The sequence below is a fragment of the Solea solea genome, chromosome 14 (assembly GCF_958295425.1).
Source record: "Solea solea chromosome 14, fSolSol10.1, whole genome shotgun sequence".
NCBI classification, from domain to species: domain Eukaryota; kingdom Metazoa; phylum Chordata; class Actinopteri; order Pleuronectiformes; family Soleidae; genus Solea; species Solea solea.
This window is the reverse complement of record NC_081147.1, coordinates 14,997,132-15,016,941: the sequence shown is the minus strand read 5'-3', so window position 1 is coordinate 15,016,941 and position 19,810 is coordinate 14,997,132. Positions and strand designations below refer to the sequence as shown.

Here is a 19,810-nt window from a genome sequence, read left to right as displayed (position 1 = left end):
CAGTAAATAGCCTGGCTCTAATGTCAGAGTCTCTTTTCCATACGCAGAAATGGTCCTTTGCATTCAGGACCTTCCTGGTATGAACCTTGTGTAACGCAGATGCATCTGCACACATCTCCAAAGTCAAAGAATAGAAGAAAATACAAAAGAGGGCAATATCCTGATGAGAAACCACTGCTACTGGAATGGAATATGAGACTGAGTATACATGCATAGAATGCTAGACTGATGCAGGCCCTTGTTTTAAATATGAACAGAATCATGGGCTTGTACGTGTGGCTCTCCACTGGGTTTGACATCAAAACAGCCTGTATATTTCATAGCCTTACAGATTGGTATGCTCCAGTAAAGCTCTACATGTAGTCCACCGTCCGTGCATCAATCTGTAGCCCTGTGAAATTACAGTGTGCTAGAATCAGTAGAGCTTTGTAACCATGTGTGTGTGAGTGTAGACAGGAGAGGACCTGCCCACAGCAGCATCAAAGTTATTCTACCGGAAATCTAAGGCTTTACTTTCAAAATAAAACTAAAGAAAAGCTGAGTTTACGTGGACTCTCGTGGTCACTCATGGGTCACCTACTGACCAAGCCAGATATCTTTTTTAACTGGTCCTGTGTTCATTTTTTTTTTAAATTATAGTTTGACTTGGTTACTGTCATTAAGTAAGTATGTACTGGGTTAATAAACTAGGCACATACATTGTAGATTAGGTTAACTGGACATAGAATGTGATATTGAATGGTGACTGAATCACAGGGGCACATAGAGACAAAACGACCATTCACTCTTACACTCACACTTTTTGCCTAATCGACTAATCTGCATGTTTTTGGACTGTGGGAAGAAACCGGAGAACCGGAAAACCCACATACACATACGGCAAGAACATACAAACTCCACGCAGAAAGACCAAGTCACAAACATTGGTTTAACAAGGTGTAACCTGCCGTTCGCCCTTAATATCTACATTGTCCAGCCATACTGTACTTTTAAGAATACAATAATTTGTAGCCTGAAGGGTCCTTTTATTTTGAAAATCTCCAACGGAAGTCGGGTTGTTTTCGCTGACTTGACCGGAGTGTGAATGGTTCTCTCTCCTCTCCTCTGCTCTGGCTCACTTGCTCCGTGGATGAGTGGATGTGCTGCACGGTCCTCCGTGTCTCCGTGGCGCAGGACAGGACGGTCGCCACGCCTTTAAACGGGGACGCACTTTATTTAATGTTATTTTATTTTTAATTTTTCTTCATGTCCGTGGACACCTGTCTTTAGAGAGCGCGGACGTTAGGATCAACACACATTTCCTCCACTCGCATCAACCAGGCTGTGCCTCCGGACTCCGGCGCTGCCGCTGCTGCTGCCGCTGCTTCTGCCGCTGCTGCTCCTGCTCCCACGGATGCTGAGCTGAACAGCCTGTGGCGCAAACGTCAACGCATTACGGGGAAATACCTGGAGTGGCACTTTTACTGATTTGACACCGGGTACAAGTCGTACCGAAGATGGGGATTAAAGTGTAGTGTTCAGTGTTGGTAAGTAGCGTGGAAAAGCAACGTCACTCACTACTATGTTAGTGTATTGGGATTGCGCTCACGCCCACAGCAAGTGTGTGTTTACGTACTCGTATTTATGTCCTCTTTAGGTCTCTCTCTTCTCTGGCATAAACACTGACCTTGTCAGGACCAGTAATAGTCCTCATAGAGACCAACACCTGGTCCTAATGAGGCAGAACCGGTTGCGTTAAAGGTTGTGGTTATGAATAACACAGGCTGTGTTCAATGCAGTGTCTCAGAGAACCTGTGTGTGCTTCTCCTCAGACTTTATCAATCTATGTCGTCATAGTGCTGAACGAACTTTTACGATAGCAACCGTGATGACGTCATGTGTTTGAAAGCATTGCAGGTCAGTCGTGGGGTAAAGGGCGTGCGTGTGTGCGTGTGTGTGTGTGTGATTGTGTGAGGATCCATCAGCTCAGTCACGTCTTGTGGATCATTAGTGAGACAGATGACATGGACATGTTCTCTGAACATTCGCACTGGTGGATTGCTGGGTTTGGTGTGAGTCTTATCTAATTCTGTGTAAACATTAACGCGTAGTAGCAGCAAAGGTTCTCTTTATCCTGTCTAGTAAAGTTTATATGTAATATTATAGACTTTTAAATGCAGCGTAGGAACATGTGTGGCATTGTTTTATTTTAGGGCTGTCCCTCATAATACAAACCATCGAATAATAACAACAACAAAAAGACTGACTTTAAAGTTCACAGATAACATCACACAAAATGGATGAGTGCAAACAAAAATAAAGAATACAAACAAATAAATAAATCTTAATTTACACACATACTCAGAAAAATGACGGCATGTGTAATAGCTATAGAGTGGTGGAGGGGGGAGAGACCACACTAAGATTTATACTCTGTCACGTGGGGTGGGAGTTTCCATTTTTGTCTGTGTTAACGGTTGAGATTTTTATAGGTTGGCATTGGCTGACATTTTACTTTGCTTTCCTTGGAATGAAAAGAAAAATCTGGTGATAAAACAGCCCTTTCACCCTGCAGAGACGCAGCAACTCGCACAGCCTATCAATACAAACCAAAGGGATTTGTTTGCTGTCTCTTGTAAGGTGCATGAAACCAAGACCTGTGTGGAAAAACCAGTTAGGTGGAGGGAGAAACTCTAGCCTGGTTTGTTGATATGACCAGTTAAGGTACTTTTTTGCATTCTCCGCACCTCAACCAGGCTGCATTTCACAGCCAAATGTGGGGCATCATATGTGTGCCTATGCTCTCTCTCTCAGCATTGACTCAGCTTTGTTTATTCTTTGCTCCCACCCTCTCGTTAGGATGCAACCCTGGGAAATGTCTATTTGTTCACTCTCACCTTTGCTGGCAGTATGTGCTTCTGTTTGCCCAGAGGGGTGAAATACAAACATTTTTTGTTCTGTGCCGTGTCTGCTGAGGTAAGAGTTTCCCTTGTGAATAAAATAACTGAGTTGATAATCTGCAGATTTGTCTGTCGCCCACTGCGGATAAAAAAAAGTGGATTATGTCCTTGGCGTGCACCTTCTGGGTTCCCCTCTGAAGTTGAGATTGTTGGTGCAGAGCCTGTAAATCTTTGATGGTCTTGGTGATAGAATGGTTTTGGATTGCAGCGACAGCTTGGTGTGACGGCACACGAGTACAGTCGGTGCAGCTTGAACTGACATGAGTCAGTAGCGGCTGGTAACAAGTCTGCAGGTACAGACTCGGCTCACGGCACATGTTCCCTCCAATTCAGGCCAAGTCTGCAGGGAATAACAGGTGTGCTGTTAATGAGGACATCGTTCAGTTTGATGTTGGACTGAGTGGCAAGTTTCCAGAGCATGAGACTAGTCATTGTGTGTGAATGTGAGTGTGTGGGGGACACAGAGAGAGAGAGGGCACAGTCTGTGTGGTGCAGGTTGACAAGGTTCATGACTGATTGTGTGTATGCAACACTGGTTTGTGTGCATGTGTGTTTGTGTGTTAAAAACAATCAATCACATGCCATTCTTCTCTACAGGCGAGACAGAGCTCCTCTAACAAAGTCAAAGCAGGATTCCACTACAACATCCTACTGGCAAACAGGGTATTCCCGATGATTTCCAGTTCAAAACTTCATATTTTAGTGACAGCCAGGTGATTCTGGAATAGACTGAAGACTAATGAAAGTGAAAAAAGATTTATTTTTTTAACAACTGAAGCCATTTTGTCAATTCAAAGAGAGCTTCTTATGAAATGACATAAGTACATTATATATTCCACAATGAAAAACAGTTTTCTTTTTTAAATGTTCTCACATCTTAATATTCTTGCTTAATACTTGGGAATTTCCTCATTTAACAGTAGCTTAACCTTGGTATTTAAAAAGGACAGCACACTGTGATTTGCATTAACCTGACAGGAATTTGGCTAAACTGCAGCGACACACACTCACACACTCACACAGTGATGATCAGAGCGGTCTTGCTGACGGGCCACGGTAGCTAGGGTTCATGAGTGGAATCACTCTGTCACAGCCGGCTGCTCTGTCATGGGAGCGGAAGAGAAAAGGAGAAGAGAGGTGGAACGAGACATTCTGATAGAATAAAAGAGACAAAGGGGGACTGTCACTTTCAGGACTCTAATTTCCTGCCAACAGGGGCTTTAACATTTTGTGCTCTGCAGAGCTGCTTGTAGCTGCCTCCACTTGGTCTGCATGCTGTCATCTGGGCAGCTATTGATGGTCAGTATGGATTGGCTGGGTCCAAGAAGTAATGGCATATGATTAAATCCCTGGTGTGTTCAATAAACCACTGGAGTAAACATATGGATTAGTCCAATCAGATACCAGCAATTGGCCTCATCAGGTGAACAGTGTGTTATATCAAAAACATAGATTAAAGAATAAACCTACAATAAAAGTCACCAAGTGGAGTTTTTCCACCACTTCCAGCACTGTGGACGAATGTTTTTAATGAGCGCAATCGCCGTTTGATTTATTGTACTCGTGCGTCAGGAGGCAAGGACACACATGTGCAGTGTGATACAAGTTTTTTAGATCGATAAAAGGTGGGCATAACATGCAAAGCACCATCAGAGGCAGTGAAGGAATGTAAATGATGCAGCATTTTGTGACATTTAAACAAATATTATGCAGTGCATAGATTTTATGAGGGAAGAAATGCATTCATTACCCGTTAGATAAATACGATGAGGGTGAAGAGCATTTTGATATTAGTACAGAAACCTGTCTTTCTTATCAGAGGTCAGAGTCCTTTTCTTGACATCAATATCACAATCATACACTGGGAATTGAGTTTGCTGTGGTTGTTTACTGTTGTTGTTGTTGACAGTCACTCATTATGAACAGAAGTCCACTAGGGGTGGGTCTAAATATTGATTTGGTGATATATCGCCGTTCTTGTGCAATACGATAATCGATAATTGAATCAGCAAATTAAAGGCGCTCTAAAATACTTGCTGGGCGTCACTACCTCATGTCTCCTCACGGTGGCGCTGCTCAAATGAGTGAGGGAAACTTGGGCTGAATTTACCTGGTCGAAGAGGAGAGAGTTTAAAGCGGGATAATGGCCGGAGAAAGCTATGTTAAGAGATGCCCCATCCATGTTCAATACATAGACTTTATGCACTTTGTTGTGAATCCTGCACTTTTGACTTTTCACAGATGTTTTGTTTTCTCCAGTTAGACAGATACCGTGGTGTATCACTGTGCGATTATATTGCTTATCACAGAGTCGTTGTATCGTGGTATCAGTGGTGTCGTGGACCATGTATCGCGTATCGTGTCAAGAGGTACCCTGTGATTCTCCTTCCTAACTGAGAATGGCAGGATGTTCCTAAGTGATATTTCTGAAAATTTCTGCATGTCCAAATATGAAAGCCACTGCTTGCAGGTTAATGAAGTCTGTATTCTGTCTGTTGCTAATCATGTTTACGTGACTCCTGAACTGAACAGATCACCCAGAACCCCCTGTGGAGCAGGAGTACGATGACATCATAGATCCCTGCTTGGCCTTGGTCCGTGCTGGTTGTAACAAGCAGACGGATGAAGTTTTACAGCAAAGGAGAAATCAGTAACATCTCGTTATTGGATTTGCATCTGTTACCTTCTCCCTTATTAGTTTGTGTTGGTTATTGCGCAGGTTTAATTGAGAGTAATCCAACGCAGAGGGTTTGTTGGGCTGAACAGCGAAAAGCACTGTTTTGATAGTTGCACATGGACATGATTTCATTCAGCCTTCATGTCTGGATGCTCTCAACAACTCCACCCTGGTTTTCCTTTCCATATTCCTCCAGTGTCTTTGTGAGTGGGTAATTCATCCTCAATGACAGTTGAGGCCAGTTAATGTCCATTTAGACTTAATCACTCATGGGTCTTACGTCAACAGTTGGTTGAAAACTGGAATAGAATGAATAATGCGTGGCTGTTTTTTAAAGAAACATTGATCATTGTGAATGACAGATTAAAGGCTCAGATGCGCCATGTGCTCATGCAGATCCAGTGTCCATCCAGACCATCACATGTAAGGGGCTGTTGTTTGCAATATTAAGCCATATAAATTTATCTCAGTGAAAATGAATTTACTGTGACAGCTCTACTTAATGTCATTTTTTCTAAGAAGATGGATCAGGGTGTGCACCCTCTCTCTCTCTCTCTCCTGTAGCATCCTTCTGTTTCCCTGCCTGTCTTTGTTTGAGATGCGACAAAGTGCCTAAGATTGAAGCTCAGCCACGCCTATTGGAGAACAGTAGGACAGATGGTTGCTTTTATTGTGAGGTAATGACTTGGACTTAGATACACTGACTTCCTCAGTCCTGAGCACACACAAACCCACGCATTCACACAGCTGTGTCCAAACTCGCTCAGGAATGAGGACGTCTACACACGTGCGCAGGGCGTGTTCTTGGAGGAGAATTCCCTGTGAGCTCTACATTAGGACTGATGGAGCTGGTGAGTGTGAAACAGGTGCCAGGATGTCAGTGTGAGGCTGCACAGACGGCACAAGGGAATTCTCATAAAAGGGACTTAGGGAGTGTGTCCCTGTTGAGCTCAGAGTGTGATTCCCAACCTCTGTCAGGCTCATACCACAGAAAGAAGCTGGGGATTGGGTGGGGAGGCGGAATGCGTCGACTGTAACTCAATCCTGTTTGGCTGCTGTGTGGGTGCAAGTGTGTGTGCATGTGTTTTTTTGAAGACACAATGGACCCATTTGTTTTCATCCCCACTCTTCTCCAGAATCACACACACACCATTAACCAACAATAGTCTGCTGGTTTGAGTTTGTCATGAGGCGTGCGTGGTGACATATGTGTGGTATTTTGCGCTCTCTCTGTTGTCCGTGGCGCCAAGCAGTCACCATGCAGCTAAGCAGCCAGAATGGCTCGGCCCCTGTACCTCGGCATTCAGTCTGGATACCAGTACAGTTTTGGGCCCCTGTAGAGACTGGAGATGATGGTAGGGGCAGAGGGCCAAAAAGCCTCCCATGCCAGCAGCTCCCATTGGAACAACAGGCTGCTGCAGGGCCATCTGTGTTGGCATCCTGACTGGGCTTAGTGGAAAATAGGGTGTAGAGAGGAACATAAAGGAGGAGGGAGGAATTGAGGAGACATGTAAAAGAAGACGGGCAGTGAAAGGCTGTGTGACAAAGAGGTGTTTTGTTTCTTTTAACCCTTTGCCCCATTAGAGAATACTGTATTCTTTCTCTACTGGCATCATTTTGCTTTCAAAGGAAAAAAAATAGGCCAGTGTTGCAATACTCCAAGGCACTCAAAACAGTGTCACGGCCAAAAATACACATGGATCTGCGTTTTAGAACACAAATGAGTTGAAGAGCCTGAATTGTTGAGTGTTCAATGACTGAACATGTGGGTCCTAAATTAGACAGGAAGTGTGAGAGTATGTAAATGAGTTGCCAAGGTGGCACCTGGAGTCTGCAAAGAAAATGAGGAGTTTTGTGAGTCCAGCAGGAGGCGGGTTTAACATTCAGAGAGCCAAGACTGTCTGCTCTCTCTCCTGGGGGAGAGTATCACCTGCTCACCTGCTTCCATGGCTCACCTTACTCTTATCTTCTCCATCTTACTCCCATAATCACATCCCTGAGTAAAGTAAAGTTTTTTTTTTTTTACCTCCCTTTGTCTGTGGCCCTTTAAACCAGGAAGCAGCTACAGAAACAAAAACAAGTGTTGCTGCAATAGTCATGCTGGATTCTTTCTGTGGTTGCTTGCGATAATATGCCACTCCTCTAAAAATAGCACAACATCACAACTTGAAGTGCAATCACGTTTGCCTTGTGCCGTCAATGTAGCATTTTCTCTGCAAAAAAAAAAAACGTGTCCAGTCAGCTGGGTATAAGTCATTGTTTCTGAGGAGTGTGAAAGAAGTCAGTGAATCAGGGAAGCAATAGTATAGCATGTTACAAGCCTCCACTTTGACTAGTCAGGATTACTAGTATCGAATAATCAGATAACCTGAAAAACCTGTTTGAGTTCATACAGCTATTTTACACACACTGTAAAAATCCCGAAAAGAACAGTGGAATGTGTGAAGAGGAAAGTCTCTGTATTTGTTTTATATGTACTTTAAGGGATCTTGAGTTAAATATGGCCTGTACTGCAGACAAAGTCTTCATATCACCTTAAAAGAGACAAGAGACAACCTTAGAGTGACTTTGGATGCGAACAAAGCTGCTACTGTTGTCCAACTACCCCCCACCAAGGAACCATAACCCTTCACTTCTGACCCGTGCCTCTCAGGCCAGACAGTGCTTGATTTGGCTCGAACAAACCTCTTCAGTCTTAATGGAGATTCTCCGATGCTGATTGTCCTCATCCATTAATTAACTCCTTAGTGGCAGAAGTGTTTAGTCTGCAGCTGTGTCATCACTTTCCTCTTAACACATGCACACAAAACACACAAAACACACACACACAAACAGGGATGTTCAGGTGCTGTTTTCAGGATCTGTATTGGGTTGATACTGGTCAAAATCATTGAATTGGATATTTCGGAATAATAAAAATGTAAATTCCAATTCATCCATCCATCCATGTTCTACCGCTTTATCCTCCACATGAGGGCCGTGGAGGGCTGGTGCCAATCCTAGCTGTCATAGGGCGAAAGGCGGGTATGTGGAAGTAATGAGTAACATACTGTTAATGTGGGGAAACGGGTTACACTGAGGTGGCTTTTTGACAACTTCAAGCTGCTTAGTTATGTCAGGAATGCCATTGTTTCATAAAACGTCATAACACACGCGCACACACACACACACGTATACAGGCAAAAAGTGGAGCAGTGAAGGGTGCTGATAGAGATTGCGTCTCTAGACGCTGCCATTCTGTTGATCATCATAGAACAAAGCAAGTGGATCCCTGATGGCAGCGATAACGCCCTCACAGAATCACAAGACAGAACACACACCCACTCAGTCACACACACACACGCACAACCACTCATCGGCCATGAACAATGACACTCCCCCAGCTGTCTAGACAGAGTGCAGGGCTGACTGCTGGGGATCTCAGAGGGAATTACAACGCACCCCACTACACTCACCTGTTCTCAGCCGCTTGTTCTTCGGTGTGTGTTTTCATGCAGCGTTGATGCAGCGTGACAGGCGCACAGGGAGCTGTGCGTACCACGAGGTATGGAAACGAGTCCAGACTACAACTGTGGATCACTTCCCTGTCAAAGTGTGCGGAAAAAATGTTGTGAAATAATAAAAGTGGTTGGAAGAGTTCCTCATCTGTGAGATTTCATAAGTATATAGTTGTGGATTTGTCACGTCACCTGAGGGAGGTGCCGTCAAAAACCCAGACAGCAGGATCGTGCAGATTTCTACTTTAAGTCTGGTCTAAAAAAAATGAAACCTGTTATTTACTGTGTGGTCAATCAGTCCAGTCAAGGATTTCATTCATGCAACATTAGCTGGCCTGATCAATACTTACCTTATCAATACCCCTTTACTAAAAATGTATTGTATGTATAGTGAGTTTGCTGACTTTCCATGAAATGCACAGTGTGTTCTTCATGTGCTTTCAGACCACGTCCACGCTCTGCATCGTTTAACGATGATATGTTTTCATGACGAGCTCAGTTTATCATAACAACTTATGAGTTTTGAGCTCATAAATAGTTGTTCACTGAGAATGGGAAGTAACGTGGGACATTTCAGAAAAATAAACTTTTCACTTACTAATAAAGAAAAAGTGCCTGAAAACCAAATGGGTATCAAGGGGACTGTCTTTCAGCGCGACTCCTGTCAAAATGACTGGTCTGGCATTCAATATACACACTCGTTTCACAGACTGTTATGAGGCAGTGACTGACGGAGACGCGGGATGGAACGATGCATCAGAGACTGAGAAACACTGATTGGAGGAGAGCAGAGCAGTGGGAGCACTAACGAGAGTGAAGAGTGACAGTGTGCACTCGTGGACGCACATATATGAATGAAAACGTGCGCGTGTGTGATGACTTTCAGATAAATCCCTGGATTTTTCCACACAGTCTCTTAGCAAACGGTTAACCACATTTTCCCTTGTCTCTGTTTATCAGGACATGTCTTCGCTCCGGTGAGGACAACCTAATGGAATCTAACTTAGTCAGCGACAATGGGAGGAAACAGCTGAAGCATTACGTTTAAGGATTTCTGTTGCTGCATGTTTTCACTGTGGGTAGTGGGGTAGTCTGACACTGAAGAGAGACTGACACTGATGCCTTTTTGACTTTTTCTTTCAGGGAAGACTGGCAGCTTATATAATTCTCCATTAAACAGGTGTTTAGCGTTTCACAGGCTGCTGTGAGTTCATCACGGAGTCGTGTGCAATGGAGAGTCTTGACTGTAGCTCGGAGGAACAGATAACCACAGTGTACATTGCAAGAGATGTGGCTGTGGGCGTCAGTAGGAAGGAAGCCAGTAAAACCTCAAATAGATAGACAGACTCCCCCATCCCCCAGCCTTTTGTGTGCCTTCACCCTGTCTGCATGCATTTGTGCCTAGGTGTGTGCAAGTGCATGAATAAGTGCTCATGTGTAAGGAAGCATCGGAGAACAAAGGAAAGCCTCTCATGCAGGAAACTTGAGACCTGAGCTGATCCTCTGTAAACCAGTGTGTGCTTGACCTTTCACCCCAGGGACACCAGTTCACTGAGGTGGCTGAGAGGCGGGGGGGGTTGGTTTCCCTCTGTGTGTAAGGGTTACACAGGATGAAACATTTGCAGCAAACCTTGTTGTGTCTCTAAAATGACCAAAATCCAAATCTGCTGCTTCTCTGCTGTTTGTCTGTGTATATTTATGTGTCCAGCTCTGGCCGCTGTCTGAGCTGCAAACAGCAGGAATAATACTGGGGGTTTACATCAGGAATAACTTCCTGGGTGTTGCTCAAGGTCTCTCTGCTTGTATTTGTCCCCCTTGTCATGACTCCTGCAGGCAGAGAGGATTTATGACACTGAACCTGCCAGAAGTCACCCACTGCAGTTATCCTTGATGATGACTTCAAGTTGGTCTAGTTATTTTTAGTTTGTATGACTTATCAATATCAAATTCAGATATAAGAAACCAAAACCCACTTGCCATGGACAAAATTTCACTCTTGAGGGGGCAGTGGGATTTTTCACTTACATGCAGTTGACGAGTGATGGGCTTAATTGCCCCCTGAGGATGAGAGTGCTCTCTGTTTCAGTAGTATGCCTAGTGTAGTACACATCACGGTGAGTGCTCCTTTACTACAGCTGCAGTGCTGCTCCACTGAAGGAAGGAACATGCTGAGGGTTTTTTAAAACCCAAAATATTCTTAAAGGGAAAGACGTACAATAACAGGCAAAGGTAGAGGCCATGCTATCACTTTGGGGCTGCACAAGTCCCTCTCCTGTAAATGTGGGAGACAAGAGCAGCTGTTGGGGGTGTGTGTGTTCCCTAATGATGGCACCAGGTCATTGGTTAGAAAAGATGACTTGGATTGTGTTAAAATCCATGATAAAACAAAGGCAAAGAAGTTTGGTTCCTCAACAATAAACATCAGTAGGTATAAGCTTTACCATTGACACCTAACATAACATAACAGTGAGCACAGAGATATTTTCAGTACAATTTAAATTCAGGTTTCATCATAAAATACATTAATTGTACATAATTAAGATTTATTCTAACTTAATACTAAAAATATCCCAGAGAACTCTGTGCATGTGATGCGTTTCTCTCCCTCATCACAATTACCACCAATTAGTAGAAGTAGACTGGTCAAAGATATAAATAGACAAAATATGCATGAAATGTATTCCGTCTTATAAAAGTAGCACACAAATATACTGGCGTTTGTATTTCATAAAAGACAATCTTTTTATCTTCCTCATTCTATATAAAAACTGCTGACTGATGTTGTTTTGTCTCTGTGTCTGTGTGCTAGACAGGAATGCCCCAGACTGTGTGCTCAGGCATCATGTTCACCACTCCCAGTGGCTTCAGCCCTCATCTGGCCTGTGCTGAGCCTGAGGAGGAGGAGGAGGAGGCCCCACAGGAGGCCCCGGAGCCCGGGGCTGGCCTGGCCGATGGGCCCCCCATCTCCTCTGCCTCCTTGGACACTCTGATCCAGAATCTGGTGCCCACTGCCGACTACTACCCTGAGGTAAACTGAAATGTATCACAGTCGTACTCTGTTTATTGTGGCGATGGCAGCGCTGCCAATTAGATTATTATCTTTATACCTCTGGGTAAATTGCCCGTCTGCTTCATTTAATTACAGAAATATGTTGTGTTTTTTTTATTGATTTAGTGGCAGTGTCTTAATGAATGTCTCCTTCTGTCCTTTGACAGAAAGCCTATGTGTTTACCTTCCTGCTGAGTGCTCGTCTGTTCATCTCTCCTCCGGAGTTGCTCGCCAGGGTGTGTGAGCTGTGCATCAAGCAGCAGCAGCTGGATCAGAGCCCACTCGATACGGTCAGCACTGCACCACACATTAATGCGTAGCCCCTGTCTGCACATACATGAGCTACTAAAATGGAACAGCTGAAAGTACAGAAAAAGCATGCAGGCATACTCGGGGTTCCTTGTGTAAAGATAGGTTTTAACCAAAATGCTGAGTCATTTTAGTGTTCGAGTCAGAAACCCAGATTGTGGTAAAGCTCTTTCACTTCTTCAACTACAGGCAAAAGTGCGAAGGTTTGGTCCCAAGATCCTGCAGCTGCTGACGGAGTGGACAGAGACGTTCCCTTCAGACTTCAGGGATGAGAAGATGGTCGGACACCTCAAGGACATCATCCACAGGATAGCTCCATGTGATGAGGTACACCAAAAACACATATTAATGAATTCAAGCCTTCACGTCGGGCATACTAGTCATGTTTTTAAGGTTTAAAAGGATGCTTTGATCAAAAAAATAATGAAATTAGACCAAAAAAAAATGCTGTTTCTCATTAAGTTATCAGTTTCTACAAGATACCAATTTGTGATTAGGGCCATTTTATCTTACCTCATGCTCTGATGGAGAGCAAAATTTAATTATCATCAGCAGCACTGTTGCAGGTTGGTGGAAGGAGTCAGAGTGTCAGTGTAGGGTGAGTGGCCACAGCTCTGTGTAACACAATCTCACTTTACAGGGGGAGGAGAGAGGAAGGAAGGATGTAAGAGGAGTGGATCTATCTGTAGCCTCAAGGGAACATGGAGGGAAGAAAATGGATGGAGAAAATGGGGAGGGGTGGGATGGGGGGTGTAGGAGGGCGATGGAGTCAGAGAGGACGACGAGAAAAATATGTAGGGAGGCGACGAGAGGACAGAAAGAAGGGAAGGGCAGGTGATGATGAATGTACTGTTATTTGCAGTTGGCTGTCCACAGTGTGTGTGTGTGTGTGTGTGCGTGCACGTGTGTGCACGTGTGGCCCATTTGTGAGACAGGCTGACTTAACAGCCTCTGTGACCAGTTATCTGCAGGGAGGGCTACAGAAGCACACATCAGTGGACACAGAGAGCACATATTATTTTCAAAACCTCAAAAATGTGTTTTTAATTCAGCTGAAAATTGATATTATTCACCACTAGAGAGTGTCACGGTCTGCCTTTGTGCTAAAAAATAAAGATGTTGTATTTACATCTTAATGTTTTGGAGGTCAAAGGTGATTTTACTCATCTATAGGGAATATTTTTATTTTATTTGATTTTATTCATCCATTATTTTACTTGGGAGTCACATTGAGATTAAAATGTCTTTTACAAGTGAGACCTGGCCACGTCAAGGTCAGTTAGCAGCCACAAACGTACAGGTGGGCAACTACGTTAACAACAGGTAACAATAATAAGAAAACAAACAGTATGGATGGATTATCAATTAACTAAAGCAAATGCAGTTTGCAGTATCTACTTCCTTTTTTCTATGTTTACAAAAAAAAAAAACTAAAACTATACTGTACAGCAGGAAAGAGCTATTTTTTAAGATCAGCAGCAGTCGTAGGGGAAATTAAATTTTTTGCTAGTTATTGTAAATTTCTATTAAAAGCATTATGGTCTCACAGCCTGGCAACCCAAAGGTTCTTTTGATTTATGCATATTACTGATCTATGACGTGTTGATAAATTATTCATCAAAGGTGTTATTGACAGCACTTCCTCTCCTCTCCTCTCCTCTCCTCTTCTCTGCAGGCGTACTGGAAAACCCTGAACCAGCTGCTGCAGAAGCTCAGCCAGAGGCTGGCCCAGATGAGTCAGGGGGAAGAGAGCATCGTCAAAGTCTCTCTCAACGCCTCCTCCATCTCTGACAAGCTGGTGGCCTTCAAGACCAAGCCTCCGCCCATCCAAAAAGACATGCTCTCCATCTGCAATGACCCATACACACTGGCACAGCAGCTCACCCACGTGGAGCTGGTGAGGAGACACGGGGACCAGAGGGGAGGGGAGGGGAGGGGAGGGAAGGGACATAGGGTTAGAAAGAGGTCAGGTTAAGAGATCATAACAGGGATGGAAGAGGAGGACAGGAAAGGATGTTTGATTGGAAGGGGGACGGGTGTTAAGATTGGTGAAGCATGGGTGGAGATCGAGTCTTTATCAAGGACATAAATATTGTATAAAAGACATTAGAGAAGGAGATGGAGGGACTAGAAGCAGATACAGTATGAGGATGAGAGAAACAGAACGAAACAAAGGTGGAAGACGGCGGGAAATATAAAAGCAAAATGGCAGGAACGCTTAACACTTTGATCTTGTTCTTGCATTTTCAAAGATAGTACAATCTCGATTTTACTTGTCAGCTGTGCCAGCGCCAAGTGGTCGTCATGCACTTCAACAGAAACAAGAACAAAGAGAATAATGCAGTGAAACATGCACGAACAAAAGGAAATCTGCAGAGTTCCTCACATTGCATGCATGGTGCCTTCAGTCTATTCATGTGTGTCTTGATGTGGGCACATGTATCTGGTTGTGTGTGTGTGTGTGCGCCTGACTAAGCGTGTACCCTTGTCTGAGCGATGACATCACCCCAGAAGTCAGTGGTGTGCCTGGGGCTTGAAACAAAGGGATGTAAAACCAGCGTAGATGTATGTGACCTGACAGCTTCACACTCTGACACACACACACACGCACACTTGTCCCTCTCTGTACTTGTGAGGACATTCATAGATGTAGTGCATTATGTAGCTCCTTACCCTAACCTGAACCCTCTCAATTACATGTTTAGCCTAACCCTAAAACCGAGTCTTAACTTTGAAAAGGTCGTGAGGACCTGCTAAAAATGTCCGGACAGTATCAAAATGTCCTCTCAACTATGGGTTTGAATCAGAATTTGTCCTCACAGCCAGACAGACAGGCACATTGCATTAATATACAATATCTATTGTAGGTTTGAGCAACATGCTAATTCTAATTCTAAAAATACCCTACTAGCATTTTGCTGTTGTGTGTGTGTGTGTTTGTGTGTGACGATCACGTGGTGAGAAGGGTCTAATGAATCATTGTGATTTCACATGTATGTGAGTGTATAGTTGTCTTTTAATAGAAGTGAATATTGTCTGGAGTGTCACTCTGAGGAAATATGATTCCAATGAGTCACGTCGATGAGTCATTACTTCCCCTTATTGATTGCCTTCCATTACTGAAATGAAAGAATTGCTAATGCCACTACCCCCACTGCTGTGTGTGGGGTCTGTGTATGGTCATGTGTGTGTGTGTTTTTGTATGGGTGTCTTTATGGTCATGTGTGTGTGTGTGTGTTTGTGTATGTTTTCCAGGAACATTTGAGTCACATTGGACCAGAGGAGTTTGTCCAGGCCTTTGTTCAGAAGGACCCGCTGGATGGAACACAGGTGAACTTTTTATTTCTCCAGACGGCCATGTTTTCATGAATAATCCATAAGCATGTGTTTGTATTTTCTGTTTTGTTTTGTCGGGGAATCCTGAAGATAGCTTAGTGTACAAGAAATGACTTGGGATTTAAGCCTCAGTGCTCATGCAGCACAGATCTTCAGGCTTTACCAAATTTTATATCACATATTTAAGTGATAATTGTGCAGAAGTCACAAAATAGACTGTTTTTATTTTAATTTTGTTCATAAAAATGAGCCAAGCGAACTTTGAACTTTGACATATTTCCAAATTTCACAAATTCAATCTGATTTAAAAAAAATGTTTAGTACTTTTTGCTCAGGTGTGTTTTTATAGCTGATGAAAATATAAAAAATTATTTTCTCATCAGATTGCCTATAGGTTGTGCTGAAGAAAAGTGATTTAAGACACTCAATATTGCACATTCTTATAGCCTCTGTATATTTTAAAAGTAATGAAAAAAAAGCAGCCTAGATTGTCTGCGTTCTAAGGGTTAAGGAAAAAAAAAACTTGATGATTTGCACCAAACAGAGGCCAAACAGCACTGTGTTGTAATATCAACCACACACATGCTATCCGCTCTCTGAATAACCACTGAATGCTTTCACTTTGTCTTCTTCCACTGTGGGTTTTTTTCCTCTCTATGTCATTGCTGCCTCTTCCACTCATTTTCTCTCCATTCTTCACCTCTTCTCACCCTTTTTTTTAACCTGCTCTCCATTGATTGTGTTACTTTCACTCCGAGAACCTCACAGTTTACACTCACAGCGAGTAGATGGGAAGCTAATTAGGATCAGAGGAATTTCCTGTGGTGATGCTTCCTATTGGTGCCTGAACTTATGCACATGTGTGTGTTTGTGTGTTTGTGTGTGTCTTCAGCAGCCATGCTTCGGTGACCAGAAGAAGAAAACATCCAACCTGGAGGCTTATGTCAGATGGTTCAACAGACTGTGCTACCTGGTAGCCACTGAGATCTGCATGGTGAGTGGCAAATGCTTCAAAAGAAAATGGCTGTCTAGGTCAAAAATGAAAAGCATAAAATGTCCCCAAAACACGAGGTGCACTCATCACAAACTAGGACAACCACAGCATGACAAACACTTTAATCCTGCAGGGGAACTGAGCAGAAGGAAACATATGAGGCATGTTCTTTATTTTACACATAGTACTTCTTTAGTAAATTGGCAATTTATTACTGGTACACACAACTAAAAAAAAATCAAATCAAGTTAATAAATATTTCCATATTCTAGTGGTCTTTCAATCTTGAAAACAAACAGGACAGCAGGCAAAGGCAGTTTAGTTGTTATGGAGCATCACTGCCCCCTAGTGGTATCATTACTGTAACTTACTTTCACTGATATGAATTTAACAATGTGTGCCTGTGTGTGAGAGAGAGAGAGAGAGAGAGAGACCCTTCTCTCTGAAAAATGACATAAACATGAAGCTATTGTCTCGTTTTTTTGCAGCCGGCAAAGAAAAAGCAAAGAGCGCAGGTGATCGAGTTCTTCATCGACGTCGCCAGGGAGTGTTTCAACATCGGAAACTTCAACTCCCTCATGGCCATCATCTGTGAGTCTGCCTTTGCTCGATTGAAGAGTATGTTTTAGTGCCTGACCTGGGATCAATAAGGTGACATTCATTTCCTCTCTCAGCGGGTATGAACATGAGTCCTGTGTCACGGCTGAAGAAGACTTGGGGCAAAGCCAAGACGGCCAAGTTCTTCATTCTGGAGGTAACTATAGTGCAACCATTCCCTGATTGAGAAGCACGAGGCAAGTAAGTACTCGAAGCTGACGTTGCGTTGCTTGTTTTCCATTTGTTTTGACAGCATCAGATGGATCCTACGGGAAATTTTTACAACTACAGGACCGCCCTGAGGGGGGCGGCCCATCGCTCTCAGACTGCCAACAGCAACAGAGAAAGGGTAAAGCCTTGACACGGCTAATGCTCTGAAAACATACCGACTGATTCTGTCATTGGTTTCTACCTGTACTAAAGTATTTCGATATCTTCCTCAGATTGTAATTCCTTTCTTCAGTCTGCTGATCAAAGACATTTATTTCCTAAATGAAGGATGTGCCAATCGGCTGCCAAACGGCCACGTCAACTTTGAGGTTCGACTATCCCTTTTCTTATGTTGCATAAGTAGAATTGAATCGACCTAAAACCATGTACTTAGGATCATTTTCTGTCCTAGAAATTTGTGGAGTTGGCACGACAGGTTGGAGAATTTATGACATGGAAACAGGTGGAGTGTCCATTTGAGGAGGATCGGGCCATCTTACACTACCTCCACACTGCTCCAATCTTCAGCGAGGACGGTGAGAACAGAGGAGTTTTTCATTATAGCAGTGTTTAGGTCTTGTGTTCCCTTCCTGCACACAGGAAGTGATTGATTTCATGATGGAAGCAACAGGAACATTGTGCCCCAGTAGAGTGAGACTGATGCAGACATGTTGGAATGTGACTGAAAACACAAAGAAGCACCCACAAGTTTAGGAGTGAATTCTACTGCTCAGAAAACCCAAACGTGTCGTAGTTTGACTAAATAAAGGCCTTTTGCCCCTGTGCTGCTGCTGTATACAGACAAAAGCTCCCTCAGGCCACGTCCAGATAGCGCAAGCCATCTTTTTCTTTGCCGTTCCCTGTGAACACGGCAGAGTTTCAGGAAATATCTCCATCCACACAGAACTCCACCCACTGTAGTACATATGCCAGGACTATAAGTTGCACTGTAACTTTCCACCAAAGACAGAGAAGAAGACATTTTACACATGAGAGACAGAATGAACCGAGCCAGAGGAAAGAAAGGGAAATAATAGTCTTTGTCGTTTCCGTGTGCATATCTACCGACTTTCTGTCATAAACCTAAATACGTACAATTCTGACAATGAATGACAGCGCAAGAGTCAGCTGAGAATATAACATCATCGGTTTCCTAAAGTCCCTAAGTCAGGTCTGATACTTATTTAAATTGTGTCTGTTCACAAAACCTAAACAGAGGCAATCGCAAACAAAACAAACACTTGAGCTTCAACTCATGATTGTGTTGTGTCATTCTTCCCCAGGACTCTACCTTGCATCCTATGAGAGTGAGAGTCCAGAGAACCAGGTCGAGAAGGACAGATGGAAAGCACTCAGGTGAGATACATAACACCAGTGACAAGTGACAAGCGCTGCAGAGTGCAAAAAGATGCACAGTCCTTCATCGGAATCTGCTTCCTCTCCACAGGTCTAACGTTCTGGGAAAGACATAAGGCACTGACAGCAGTTAATCCTCCCACCAGCGAGGGAGAGCGTGTGTTCTCACTGCACTATACTGAACTGTGAAGGAACCTAGCTGGTACTTAGGTGTTTTTTCTATGAAGAAATTATGTGGGGGGGGGGGGAGAAAAACAAAAGGGAATTTGATGAACAGGATTCATCATGAAGAGTGTTACATTTAAATTAAAACGAAACAAAAACACATGAATCAAAATGTTAAGCTAAAGAAACTGCAGCAAAATGCCTTTGGAGCATATGAGTGTGTTGTAGAGGAATCCAGCTCCTGCTCCCACCCCTCCATGTGTGTTTACTCTGTGAAGATATGTTTACTACTATAGAGAATACAGTTACAGGGAAAACCACTTTATAAATGAATCCGTACAGATGGTAGTGTTGTTTTTGTATTTGCTCCTCTCCCCGTTTCGCGCTCTCTTTCCCCCCTTTTGGTCCAAAGCCTCATCTAGTTATTTAACATCCTTTCCCCCCCCCCCCTTTACTTGTAACGTACTGTAACTGAACTTGTCATGATGTGAAGGGCGCTGGCTAGCCCATATCCACCGTCAAATTTTATAGGTTCACTGAAGGAACGGCAACAGAGGAGGACATGCCTCAAGCATCATAGCAGCTCATCTCATGTGTACGTTTATGTGGGAGTGTGTGCGTGTCCATGCATCCATGTCTGTTGCCATTGTCACTGTGTTGTTTTGCACTGGGGGAACAAGT

General features: G+C 43.5%; 1 protein-coding gene across 5 annotated transcripts; it reads left to right on the top strand.

The window, feature by feature from the left end:
- Positions 1-1,150: 1,150 nt before the first annotated feature.
- Positions 1,151-19,248, top strand: LOC131472755 (ras-GEF domain-containing family member 1C-like). Of its 5 annotated transcripts, none has more exons than XM_058650200.1 (14): positions 1,151-1,526; positions 11,927-12,141; positions 12,330-12,452; positions 12,661-12,798; positions 14,147-14,368; positions 15,727-15,801; positions 16,700-16,801; positions 17,290-17,392; positions 17,476-17,555; positions 17,652-17,747; positions 17,842-17,937; positions 18,021-18,144; positions 18,892-18,964; positions 19,056-19,248. In XM_058650200.1, exons 2-14 carry the CDS (start codon positions 11,929-11,931, stop codon positions 19,078-19,080), a joined length of 1,470 nt encoding a protein of 489 aa, XP_058506183.1. In that variant the 5' UTR covers positions 1,151-1,526; positions 11,927-11,928; the 3' UTR covers positions 19,081-19,248. The 5 variants fall into 5 exon arrangements, with proteins under 5 accessions (XP_058506183.1, XP_058506181.1, XP_058506180.1 ...); XM_058650198.1 differs by having other exon boundaries at positions 1,153-1,526; positions 11,923-12,141; XM_058650197.1 differs by lacking the exon at positions 1,151-1,526 and adding an exon at positions 1,989-2,051 and having other exon boundaries at positions 11,923-12,141.
- Positions 19,249-19,810: the final 562 nt, after the last annotated feature.